Consider the following 13,978-nt stretch of genomic DNA (forward strand, 5'->3'; position numbering starts at 1 on the left):
TGAAAGAGAGAGGAAAGAGTGAACAAGATGTGGGTATGAAAAGACAGTTGGAGGAATATTTAGTTTTGAAATCGACTTTGGCTTTTAATCTTAGACTCCACTGTCAAGTTTCTTCTGTTTTGCATTCCTCATCCCATCTTTCAGCACTGGTCCCCCTCCACCCCTCAGGCTTTCCTGTACTTCTCTGTTTCACTCCCTCAGGCTTTCCTGTCCTTCTCTGTTTCACTCCCTCCATCTGTCAAGGTTTGCCTTCTCTTGGTGTTCTCTTCTTTTCTCCCTTTTCCTTCTTTCTCACTCTTTGCCTCTCCTTCCCTGGACTCTTTCTCCTGTTGTTTTAGAGCTCGAGTCCCTCTCCTTTTCCCCTTTCTCTTGCACGGTACCTCCAAGCTCCATTCCCTCTTCTTAAGGAAATCAGCCAGGCCTCAGATGGAGCTGTTGTCCTGACAACCTAAAGGCGCATCAGGCTTTCACTGAGGCTGGCGGCTGCTGAAGGGGGCAGTTGTGGAAAGCGAGGGGCCACGCTGAGGGGAGGGCAGAGGGGATGACTCCGAGGGGCTGTTGGAATCCGCGGCGGGCGGGGGAGGTGCCAAGCGGAGGGAGGGCGGGAGGGAGGGACTGGAGGGAGAAACAGGAAGGGGAGGAGGGGAGGGAGACTCTGGGCTGCTGCCGCTGCTGTGTGGGTTTCTTTACACTCGCTGGCAGGCTGGGTGCCGGCTCCCTCGCCCACCGGGAAAGTGGGTTACGGAGGCAAGAGGCTCAGCTCAGACGCTGGCAAAGGAGCATCCAGCCACAGAGAGACCAGAGAACACCTTCTTTTTGGCCGTCTTCTCTTCATCTTTTCTAGAGGGTTTTATATTTTGTACTCTCTCCTTTCAAATTTTGTTTCTTTGACTTTTCCCCACCTCTTCTCGGGTTTTTGAGGGCTTTGTTGAGTCTTAGAGGCAAAAGAGACTGAGCGAGGGAAAGAGAGAGGCAAAGTGGAAAGGACCACAAATTGGCAAAGCCCTTTACGCCTTTGCCGTGGATGAAAGCCCTCCGTTTGTAAAGCCCTCTCGGCGAGCAGCAGGCCCACGCACGTCCTCCAGAGTAGCCCGCGACCCCGCACCTCGGCGTGGCCACCATGGTCGCCAGAGTTCAGCCTGATCGGAAACAGTTGCCGCTGGTCCTACTGAGATTGCTCTGCCTTCTTCCCACAGGACTGCCCGTTCGCAGCGTGGATTTTAACCGAGGCACCGACAACATCACCGTGAGGCAGGGGGACACGGCCATCCTCAGGTAGGGCTTTCGGGCAACTTTTCTGTGGCGCTTAAGAGTGTGTGTGTTCTCCATGAACTCCAGCTCCTGATGCTGCAGGCTTGTGCTGTGTGTGTGCGTGTGTGTGTGTGTGTGTGTGTGTGTGCGCGCGCGCGCCTTTTACAGACTGGTCTAGGTATCTGCCAGCAAATTTCAAGGGGATTCTGGTCACTGTCAAGGATCAGCAGGGTTGGTTAAATGTTTCGTTCCTAGGATCTTGCTTCTCTTGCTGAGAAAGGCTAATTTCATCCATGGTGTTAGTGACATTCGGGCAGTATTTTTGCTTTTGTGATTGCAGATGTTTTGTACTTAAGAGTTTTGTTGGGGTTCCTTAACTGAGAAAGAAGAGTTTGTTGAATTATGGCGCTCAGAGCGGTATACAGTATTGCATTCTCCGTGGTGTATGTGTGTTTGTACGTGTGGATACGTACAGAAAGGCTCTCGCTCTGCCCCAGCAATAGTTTGGATAGGAGACTTTCCGTAAGCATCTTCTCATTGACATGGAGGGCAATAAATCAATCTTAGAACTTTGGTTGATTACTGAGCCTTTTCTGGAATGTGGATAGAAATCAACACAAGAATGAACAGAAGGAAAAAAAAAAAAGGAACTTGCCAAATTGCTAATATTTAAGAATAGGAGTGTTAGCACAGAGGTTAGGAAAGAATTAACCTGGCGTTAAATGGATATTTCAAATTGATTATTGACCTCAGCGTCTTATCTCTATGCAGCTCTGTCAAACTCCGAAATATAATTTGGGATTGAAATTTGGAAAGGAAGAGTCCCAAGTCCTTGGAGTTTGACCCCTGTAAGGGACAGTGAGCTGGAGAAACTCAGATGTAACCTAGCCATAATTCTGTTTCTAAAGAGCTGCTAGCCTGTTTTCCTGTGTTTCTTTTCTCTCTTTCCCCTCGCCATCCACTGCATATACTCCTTGTCCTTTTTTATAGCTTTCCTTGAATTTCTATCAGATACTAAAAATAAATAAATAAATAAATGAATAATGAAAGAAGATGTTCTCCTTGGAGATCTTTTAAAATCTCATTTCATCCAAATGAAATGACCTAGTGTCAGTCTGTCTATCTGGCTAATATTGTTTGTTGTGGCAATAAAAAGCAGTATCTGATAGAAAAGAAGCATCTAATCTGTGTGCAAGGAGCTGATACTGCATAAACCCTGGGGCATCGGGGAGCAGTTCTATAGCAGAGCAGCCTACAGCAGCAAAGTTTTCTTTCCTTTTCTCAGAAATAAATTTGGTTGGCTGTCACAGTGTCCTGCTTTGGGATCTCTTGCCTTGTTAGAGAGGGATGTGTGGGTTGTGTGTTGTGGTGTGTGTATGCCGCTGCGGAGTATAAAAACTAAGAAAATCCTAATGTGTAAGTGCTCCTGTCTTCATTTCCTGAGCATTGCGTGATTATGAATCCCAAAGATCCTACCATCCAAAGCATATTTTCCCTTCTAGCTCTCTCCAGCCCTGTGAAACCTGCATGTGTGATTTATCCACATGGAGTAATAAGATTTATGGAGTAATTTATCTGTTTGCAAAGGGATTTGGACATGATGCAGAAAATATTTTCGCAAACACATAAGCATGCCATGTCAACTGCTAGCATTCATATTCCCTAACATCATTAACCCTTTACACGTGAAGCACTCTATATAAATTTATGCTATTCTTAGCAAGATTTGTTTTCACTGATTATAAGAATGAATATGGGAAAAGTGAACACTCTGGGTGTATAAGTTTTTATGTTAATGTCCATGAACTTTGTAAGGTCTTTCTAAGTCAGCATCACCTATATCTTAAGCTGTAGTTATCAAAGAGTTAGATAAGCATGTAAATGTTAATTTAGAGGAAAGAAGGTATTCTTATATTTTCGTACATTGTATGCATACAACTCTATGTCTATGAGAGGCAGTCTTACTACATAAATATCTATATATGATATATACGTGCTTCTGTGTGTCTATGGCTCAAAAGAAATGGAGTTTTTAAGCATTACACTTTAGTAGACATTGCAGTATGGAAATGGGGTGGGTAGTGAGCACAGAGAATAAATATAGAAGCAGTCATTCCCTGGGAAAGAGAAGATAGACAAACAGAGCATGCAGAGAAGTCACCTGTGAGAGCCCATTGCTTTCCCAGACCTCACCTAATGTGCCCTCTTTTTTGTTTCCTTTGCCTTGGACAAGGCTTTATTTCTGGGTTGGTGGAGCTCTATCAGAAGTAACTATGGAGAGAGTTCCCTTTGTTTTTCGTAGCTGACCTTCTCCTCAATCTCTTTAACTGAATCCAGTAAGCTTTGTGGGTCAGCTTGCTGGTGAAGATTGGCACTCTTGCTTTCTGTTTACAAGTCTAGCCTGGGAAAGCCTTGCTTCCACTTTATTTTTGACATTTTACTGGGAGCATGAGCTTCCAGGGGAGGAGAGGAAGGAGAACTTGATTCGTTGGAAGCCACAGTAGATGTTTGGCACTGAGAAAGTGAAATGGCAAGGGGAAAAAAAATCCTGTCTTAGTGAGTCTGTGGCCCTGAATGATCTGAAATGGCAACAGGAAAGAAGGGAGGTTTGTAATTCTGGTGGTCCAGTGACAGGAGTTTGGCCGACTGTCCCCAAAACATTTACCTTTACTGCCTTACTTCCATGAAACAAGTGTTTTTTGGGGGGAATTGATGCTTACTTTTGTATAATTATGATCTTTGATGTAAATGTGCATCTTGATAGGACAGTATATACTAGTCTTGGGGTCTTGCTCTGTAATTTCTATCTTTTGGAAGAAAGAAAAGAAAGACTCTAGAATGAAGGTGATAAAACTAGGTGGAAAGAAAGATAATCTCATGTATACCAACCTAACCCTGTTGTTTCCCAGAAGGGATTCTAGATCTTTATGAGCGCCTTTATGAGATCCTTTAAGAGTTAAAGGAAACCACAGTACCATCTTCCATCTCAAAGGCAAAGGATCAAAGTGTGATTCACAGACCAGTGGCAGCCGCAGCAGCTCCTGGAGTGCCTTCCTAAATCCTACTGAACCAGAATCTTCATTTCCATTTGTTTGCACAGTAAAGTATGAGACACAGTTACCCACAGGACTTTACTTGTACGGAAGTCTCAGTTGCTTTTCTGAACGGAGCCTACCTGCCTCACTGCCACCCCCGCACAAGTGTAGTAGTTCATCAATTACTTGATAAGTTTCTAGCACTGGTCCTTCCAACCCTCTGTCCTTGTACCCAGGCTCCCATAGGGATTCACTTCCTGGTTAATCTTGGCAACTTGAAACCATGTAACTCTTTTTGATAAATTAAGGGAAAAGTGAAAATAATCTTCCAATCTGACCTTTAAAATTTCATTTTTAATAGTCCCACTAACTATATTTTCAATATTAGCAGCATATGTCTGGAAAGATCATTATAAAATAATCCCAATATATCTGCTCATAAGGTAACTCTAAAAATTATATATACCTGCATATCTGGACATATTGCATAACTGCATATGTGGTAAAATCAGAGGGTCCACACTAGTGCTGTGACTTTAAATATTTAAAATTGGGGGCATTGAAATTGCATTTATCTCACAATTCTGACCCTATTTGATGTTTTCAGGATATTATAATACCTTTTGTGGTGATAACATTTTTACCATTTAAATGTAAATGTACCTAATAAGTGTTAGGTATAAGAAACTAAGTACCTAAGTTTAAAATAGTTAAATTTTTAGTTTTTCAAAATCTTTGGTCTTTTATTTCCTTGTTTGTTTCTACAGTAGGAGAAAAAGCAAAAACATTAAAAAGATGTGATTATTTGACAGCAAAATGTAAAAATTTTGTGCAACTTTTAAGAGAAAAATGGCTTCTCTTCTTTAAAGCATCTGGCAGGCCTACATTCATAAAGAAACTGTCAACAATCAAACAAACTCCTGACACAGTATGTGATTTTTCTACCACTTATAATCATTCATTATTTGAAAACAAACTTTGTGGGCATGGGTCTATAGGGAGAGTTTGAGACAGTTATGAAGTTTTCTTTTTCTGTAGTTAACTCACTAAAGGTAATCAAAATTTATTTAGGTTATTACTGATACTTTAAGGACTGTTCATTGCCCATTAAGTCCTTTATCAAATATATGTGGTAAATAATGGAGTAAAGTGTACTATATCTTATCTAAGAATATGGCAGATTATATACGTTTTTAAAAGGATGTTTATGCACTTATGTCACTTGCTGTTCATTTATGTCCTGAGGGACACAGCAGACAAATCTCATGTGACAAATACGAACTGTGGTAATTTGTGTGTCTCTAAGTATGAAACACATACGTACAACACATGTTAAGGTGCTTGTTCTAGGTAATTTGACTTCGAATGAATTAGTTTTAGAATCGTGGAGTGTGAACAACCAAAAATGACTGACTCATCCACTAAATCAGTTGGTGAGGGTTAAACATTTGTGTTTCTTGAGGCTGGTTCCACATAACAGCAAACTCAGGCAGAAGAAGGATTAGTGCATTTTGCTGTAGTCTTTGGGAGCTCCAAGTACAAATGTCTGTGACTCACCCGGTAGGAGGTTGCCTGAATGTGTGCTGGTCCCCCTCACTGTCATCACCTGAGCCCAAGAGAGCCTGCCCTTTCAGGCCACAGCTTATGGCCATTGGCCCTGTTCTCCTGTGAATATCCTGCCTGTTACTTTGTACAACTCGGAAGAGCTAGGCTCTAATTTTGGATCTATCCTTGCATGCTACATGACTTTGAGAATGTCTCTTAAATATTTTGAACTTCAGTTTCATTTAAAACATGATGAAATTACCTATTTTAGTTACTCTATGGGATTGTTTAGAGAGCCCACAAGAGGTTAAAGTAGTTCACTTTGGTGAATTATAAACTGCTACATAAAGCATAAAGTGTGAGTGGTTTTTCAACTACATGTAGCTAGTTGTTTAGACTTTAGGGGGCTCTTTTATTTTTAGACCAGAGTTTCTCAAACTTGAAGGTGTATCCAAATTGCCTTGAGTGTTCGTGAAAATGAAGATCACCTGGCCCCCACCTTCGGCGTTTCTGATTCAGTTCTCTGGTAGGTGCTGAAGTCTACATTTGTAACGAGTTCTCAGACGATGCCGATGCTGCAGGACCGAGCCACAGTTTGAGAACCGCCAACTCTTGCTGCCTACAAGTGTGTTCTGTGGATGAGCATCTTCAGTATCATATAGTCACTTGCTGAATTCCAAAATCTCAGGGCCTATTCCAGACCTACAAAATCAGAATCTGCATTTTAACAAGATCCCAAGTGATTCATAAGCACATTAAAGTTGGAGAAATGCTGCTGTAGAGAGTCCACAACCGTGGCTGCATGCTACACTCTACTGGAGGTCTTTTAAAAGCCACATATTCCCTACTCTCAGAAATTCTGATTGAATTAGTTTGGGGTGGGGCTTGGACATAGGTATTTAAAAAATGATTCTGATATGTACACTGAGTTGAGAACTGCTCCTTTACCGGTTGAAAAATCTCCTTTACAAACCATGTTCAGGGCAGCACTTACTAGACGTGTAGTAAAAAGTTATAGTCATGTGTGTGGTTTGGGAAATATTTCAACAGCAAAGACGTGCAAATTCAATTGAGAGAGAGGAAAGAGATCCTCATAGATCCATTTCCTTACCACACAATCTCATCCCTACAATGTCATGGAAAATGGAGTGGATGTTAAAATAATCCATATTATTTTAATGTGGTTCCAATTTACATACTATCTCTTGAAATAGCATTAAAGCTTGACTTTTTAAATCCTGTTGTTTGTGTTCGCTCTTTCATTTATGTTAGGCAAGACACAAAAGATACAAAACAGTTCTAGATTTTCTTTTTAAAGGGAGAAAAGAGACTATATTTAGTCAAGGAAAATATCTTTGATCTTATTCAAACAGGCTTACTTCTGTGTACTTATGTTGTCATATCTGCCACAAATATGATTTTCAAAATATTAGCTAGATGTTTGTAGAATTCATTTCAAATCTACATGATGATGTCTACATGAAACTAATAGTCAAGTGTTTATGTCAGAGATAAAGGATTTTTATCAAGGCTATAAGTTCAGAATGTTCAACAAGTAGAGTCGTCCCATGGTATCTGTGGGAGATTGGTTCCAAGACCCCCCTCAATACCAAAATCTGCAGATGCTCAAGTCCCTTGTATAAAATGGCATAGTATTTGCATATAGCATATGCACATGCTCTAGTATACTTTAAATCATCTCTAGATTACTTATAATACCTAATATAATGTAAATGCTATGTAAAAAGTTGTAAATAAAATGTAAATGCTATGTAAATAGTTGCCAGTGCTCTGGCAAATTCAAGCTTTGCTTTTTGGAACTTTCTGGAATTTTTCTTCCAAATATTTTCAATCTGCAGTTGGTTTGAATCCGTGGATGCAGAATCCATGGATACAGAGGGCCGACTGTAGTCAGAAGACCAAGATCTAAACATCCTGAAATAGTCTGATCTATTAAATAAGTAAAAGTGATAGTTACTTGGCCTACTATGCATGCAAGCTAATTTTATGATCAAATAAGATACTATGTATCCAAGTGTTCTGTAAACTATAAAATGTAAGCTCTTAATAAGATTATTATCATTATATTCACAGTAGGAAATAACTTTTATAAAATTAGAAAACAATAAAATAAGCTTTTTATTTTTATTTCTATGGTTAAGTTTGGCCATTTGGTCTAAGATGGCCATTTCTTTTCAAGTCCTTTAAAGTCATATGTATCTTATAGTTGAGTTTGTTATCAGGAGTGCAGGATGAGTGAGCACATTTTTATAGTCACCTGTAATCAAAACATAATCTCAAGTTAATGAGTGATTAACCTTCGCTGAAGAAAACACTTTGCTTCAGAATTCGTTAATTACTATAGGGTAGATTTGTAGAAATTTAGAATAGGAAAGTCCTTGGAGATTAGGCAGTCTCATCTCACTTTAAAGATGTAACTGAGAGGAGAAGAATTTAGTTGGTTGTCTAAAGATTCAAGTGACCATTTGAGAACTAGATTCATGTCTCCTATTTCTCATGTCAGAGATCTTTATTCCAAATAAAGAGCTGAAAATTATCTTCTTGGTTTTCATGTTATAACATGATATGCCTTTTTTTGTTTTGAAATTGTAAGCTATTTTTTAATTTCTTCCTCATGCTTTTATGTTTCCAAATTCTCTATGATGAATAAATATTATTTTTAAAGCAAAGAAAGGAAAGAAAATGAAATATGAGTTAGCCAGTGGTCAATAAATATCTACTGATCATCTACTCAGTGTCAGGCACTACATCAATGACATTCAATGCAATAGGACTCTCTTCCTGAAACTTTTTATTTTTAACATCTTTATTGGAGTATAATTGCTTTACAATGGTATGTTAGTTTCTGCTTTATAACAAAGTGAATCAGCTATACATATACATATATCCCCATATCTCTTCCCTCTTGTGTCTCCCTCCCACCCTCCCTATCCCACCCCTTTAGGTGGTCACAAAGCACTGAGCTGATCTCCCTGTGTTATGTGGATGCTTCCCACTAGCTAGCTATTTTACATTTGGTAGTATATATAAATCCAGGCCAATCTCTCACTTCGTCCCAGCTTACCGTTCCCCCTCCCCCTCCCTGTGTCCTCAGGTCCATTCTCTACATCTTTGTCTTTATTCCTGTCCTGCCACTAGGTTCTTTAGAACCATTTTTTCTTTCTTTTTTTTTTTTAGATTCCATATGTATGTGTTAGCATACGGTATTTGTATTTCTCTTTCTGACTTACTTCACTCTGTATGACAGACTCTGGGTCTATCTACCTCATTACAAATAGCTCAATTTCGTTTCTTTTTATGGCTGAGTAATATTCCATTGTATATATGTGCCACATCTTCTTTATCCATTCGTCTGTCTATGGACACTTAGGTTGCTTCCATGTCCTGGCTATTGTAAATAGAGCTGCAATGAACATTGTGGTACATGACTCTTTTTGAATTATGGTTTTCTCAGGATATATGTCCAGTAGTGGGATTGCTGGGTCATGTGGTAGTTCTATTTTTAGTGTTTTAAGGAGCCTCCATACTGTTCTCCATAGTGGCTGTATCAATTTACATTCCCACCAACGGTGCAAGAGGGTTCCCTTTTCTCCACATCCTCTCCAGCATTTACTGTTGGTAGAGATTTTGATGATGGCCATTCTGACCAGTGTGAGATGATATCACACTGGTTTTGATTTGCATTTCTCTAATGATTAATGATGTTGAGCGTTCTTTCATGTGTTTGTTCGCAATCTGTATATCTTCTTTGGAGAAATGTCTATTTAGGTCTTCTGCCCATTTTTGGATTGGTTTTTTTTGATACTGAGCTGCATGAGCTGCTTGTAAATTTTGGAGATTAATCCTTTGTCAGTTGCTTCATTTGCAAATATTTTCTCCCATTCTGAGTGTTGTCTTTTCGCCTTGTTTATGGTTTCCTTTGCTGTGCAGAAGCTTTTAAGTTTCAATAGGTTCCATTTGTTTATTTTTGTTTTTTTTTCCATTTCTCTAGGAGGTCATGATATGCCATTTTTTACCCCCCTAAAAATTATGCTAGTTTCCTATGATTTGTCCCTCTTGGAGACCCGACTAGCTTCAGTGAGGTTGTGGTCTCAGTTGGCAGGCTCTCCTTTGCACAGGCTCAAAGGGTGTTCTACCCATTGCAGACACTGTAGATTGTATCAAATTCTTTCAGGAAGGTAGAACTTTTATTTTCTAATTTGTACAAAAGTTACTTTTGGCTAAAATTGGGACTGATTGTGTTAAATTGGGAGGAACTGGAAATAGATCTAGACCTGTCTCTTGGGATGGCAGAGGCACTGCTGCAGGTGCCTGGGGAGTTTCTGGTGTGACATGCAGGACAAGGTCTCATGAAGCTTTCTTAGCAGGTGAGCGGCAGAGCCAAGGAAGGTACAACATGGTACACAAAGAAAAAGGGCAGAGCACAGTAAGGGGAAAATAACAGGTCAACAGCTTTTCGTGAGCTCTCCATGGAGGCAGGCAGTGTTACAGGGAGTTCTGTCAGCTCCTAGTAGAGACTCAGTCTCAAGACTGAGGCTCAGAGAAGAAACAGAGTCCTTGTCTTAAGGGCTGGCTTGAACAGGGCAGAGAACTCAGTAATAAGGGATATTCCTCAGACATATTACCAAGATAGGTAACTTGGTCAAGGAGTAAAAGAGAGGGATGTAGTCCCTAGAACTGAAGCCATGTGTCAAATATTTGTAACAAGGGGTGACATGGAGATGCAACTCAGAGTGCTGAGCCCCATCTTTTTAAACTCTTGCTGTATAAGTTCAGGATCATAAAACCTGGTCCAGCTTTGTGAGGTAAAGATGAAGACGAACATATGAAATGAAGTAGGAATTGACTCTACTTAGACCTTCCAGACTCCAGGTAGTTCGCAGAACCATGGACCCGAGCTCACCTGACTATCCCAGACATGTTGTTTTCCAGTATCAATCTAGAAATGTCACCAGATCCTTCAAAGGCTTCTCATCATCTACAACATGAAGTCAGAGCTCCTTAGCTTGGATAACTCTCCATGACCTGCTACCTCACTGTGTCCACTAGTTCAGAACCACTTACAGTTGGCGCTCATGAGTATGCTGGTGTGTGTGCACGCACAATGCTGGTTCTTACCTTTCTTCATGATGCTGTCTCTGCCTGGAACCTCTTCCACCTCTCCACCCCTCCCACCATACTTCTTTGCCAGGTTGCCTCTTTGCCGCTCTATCAAGGCTCAGGTTAGTTCTGGTGCTATCTAATTCAAGTAATCTTCCGTAATTTTCCCAAAGTGGGCTAAGTACCTTATTTATTATTGCTGATAGCTTCTCTGCATACCTCCCCTTCAGCTTAACTGAGATACAGTTGACAAATAAAATTTCATATACTTAAGGTGTACAGAAGGATGATTTGATATATGTACCAATTGTGAAATGATTACTAAAATCAAGCTAATTGACATATCTGTCACCTCATATAGTTATCTTTGCGTGTGTGTGTGGTGAGAACACCCAAAATTGACTCTGCTAGCAAACTTCAAATATACAATACGACATTATTAACCATAGTCACCATGCTGTACTTTAGATCCCCAGAAATTACTCATCTTATGATTGAAAGTTTGTACCCTTTGACTAATATCTTCCCATTTCTGCCACCCCTCCAGCCCCTGACAGTCACCATTCTACTTTCTGCCTCTCTGACTTTGACTTTTTTAGAGTCTGCCTATAAGTGAGATAATGCAGAACTTATTTTTCTCTGCCTAGCTTATTTCACTTAACATAATGTCCTCCAGGTTTATTCACATTGTCACAGATGGCAGGATTTTCTTCTTTTTTTATAGCTGAATAATATTCCATTGTGTGTATATAGATATAGGTATAGGTTTCATACTTTCTTTATCCATTCATACATTAGTGAATGCTTAGATTGTTTCCATATCTCGGCTGTTTTGAATAATTCTGCAAAGAATACGGAAGTGCAGGTGTCTCTTTGAGATACTAATTCTGTTTCCTTCAAAAATATACCCAGAAATGAGGTAACTGCAGTATATGCATACCTCAATGTAGCATTTACTACACTTAAAAATTATATTCACTTGTATCTTGCTTCAGATGTACTATCAGCCCTTCAAAGGCAGGTGTTTCATCTACTTTACCTTTCCATTCCAGAATTTAGCTTAGTACCTACAGGTGCTCAGATAAATATTTGCTCACTGAATTGAACAGAGAGGGATAGTCATACTATAAATCAAGCAGAGCAGAAATTTATTTATAAAAGAGGAAATAAATTAGGAGACGTGGATGAAGGAAGTTATGTTAGTGGTGAAATCAACCACCCCTGGAGTGATTGTGGATGTGTGGTTGAAAAAGACATAGTAAAATAAGAGATTGATTCTCTTCTGATCACTAGTAGGGTGGATTAGGGGGTTTGGCTGGAGATACTTTGAACATTCCCTGTTGCAGCTACTTTATTTGAGGATGGCTTTCTAGAGAAGGTCAAATAGGGTTTTTTTTTTTAGGAGAATCCCAAAGCTTCAGTCACAGGGGCCCAGACAAATTATGCTCCTCCCTCTGACAGATTAGCAGCTCTGACAGAGCTAAGAGTCATTCAGTGCTCCTGAAGTGAGGCATGTCCACTGTCTGAAGAGTGAGCTCAGCCTCGCAGGGAGCTGTAATAGCAGGGATGTACTTTCCCGGAACTGCTGAGACTTTCTCCCTCTAGCGGTGGCTGTGGACTTTCAGGGGCTAAGTTGGGGATTTGGGAACAGGGTTGTTGTGCAACAGGTATATTCACCTGATCTGTTCTACTTTGTTGTGAAATGAGGCAAGGGGCAGATCACTCACATTCATTTGACTCAAAGTAATTATTCATACTGAACAATGATGCTTACCTGAGTTTTGCAGTGTAGGGTTCATTACTCAGTCCTGGAGAAATTCCAACTTGAATGTACAATGGGCTTTGTAATAATCCCAAATTCCCTCTTGTGCATCTTGCCGTAATGCACAAGGGCATTATTTGTATTAGGTCAGAGGGAAAATGCAACCCAGTTTCTCATACAATAATGCATTAATATTTATTCCTTTATAATTTTTGATGATGCATTTCTATATTGAATGTTTATATCTTGAAGTTATCTAAGTTAGTAACATCCTTTCTCAAGTTGTGCTTTAGACGTGCTACTGTTTGCCACGCTACCTTTCTAGGAACAAAAGATAACAACGAAAGTGATGCAGTTCCGTACTAAGTCATGAATAGCCAAAATACACGTGAAAATACTAAATGGGAAAAATAATTGGTTTCCTTATTTCTAATCTTTGTGTTTCTTCAGGCACACCTCGTTCTAGCATATCTACATCAGGGCTGTTTATTTTATGGGGTTTAAGCCACATACAGCTGCCAATTTGTGGCTGATCTTCATCTTGAGGTAACCAAAGGTTGCTGTCATCTTGTGTATGTTCATGGTGCAATTGCATGAGCATATCTTACGATCAGCATTTTCTGTTGCTGAATCATTAACTTAGCAGATGAATGGATTTTTCTTTGACTTTCTTGTTGACCTCTATTCTTCTGTGTATCTTTTGTGGCTGTAATCTGATGTACTAATATCTAATATCATCACCATGACAAGGAACTGCCTAAAGTCAATAGGATATTACTAGATTAGAGAGATTTCTAGATTGAACATCAAGAGATTTAGACTTTAGTTCCACAAAACCTACTGTCTATAGAAAGTTGGGAATTAGCCTCCATAGCTTCAACTCCAAAATTGTTATAATTCCTACTTGCCTATTAAACAAAGATGTTGGTCTGGTAAAGTGACATTATGTTTTTGAATATGGGTGAGTAAATCAGATGAAATGCATGATGTTATAAATGAGATGATGATATGCTTAAATTAAAAAAAATAATAAACTCCTACATTATTTTATAAATATCATAGTTTTAGGAAACAAAAATATTTTTGCATGGATGCCTTAATTCTTGTATAAAAATAAAACAATTCAAAATACAGGTCTTCTAAAAATAACAGTATGTATTTATACAGAATCTGTTATGTGTAAGCAATTTGTGTCACAAATGTACTTAATCTATATTGTATAGATTTTTATTTTATTTTTAATTTTTTCAGCATATATTTATAA

At 39.4% G+C, this 13,978-nt stretch overlaps 1 protein-coding gene across 2 annotated transcripts in view; it reads left to right on the forward strand.

Moving 5' to 3' along the window:
* The first annotated feature begins 628 nt into the window (after nt 1-628).
* LSAMP (limbic system associated membrane protein) overlaps nt 629-13,978 on the forward strand; it is a 647,085-nt gene continuing 633,735 nt past the window's right edge. The window contains exon 1 of one of the 2 annotated variants that reach the window (XM_032631422.1): nt 629-1,275. In XM_032631422.1, the coding sequence (XP_032487313.1) occupies nt 1,121-1,275 (155 nt within the window). In that variant the 5' untranslated portion in view covers nt 629-1,120. The remainder of the gene's footprint in view (nt 1,276-13,978) is intronic. The other variant, XM_032631424.1, reaches the window with a different exon arrangement.

Source organism: Phocoena sinus, chromosome 4 (assembly GCF_008692025.1).
Source record: "Phocoena sinus isolate mPhoSin1 chromosome 4, mPhoSin1.pri, whole genome shotgun sequence".
Classification (NCBI taxonomy): Eukaryota; Metazoa; Chordata; class Mammalia; order Artiodactyla; family Phocoenidae; genus Phocoena; species Phocoena sinus.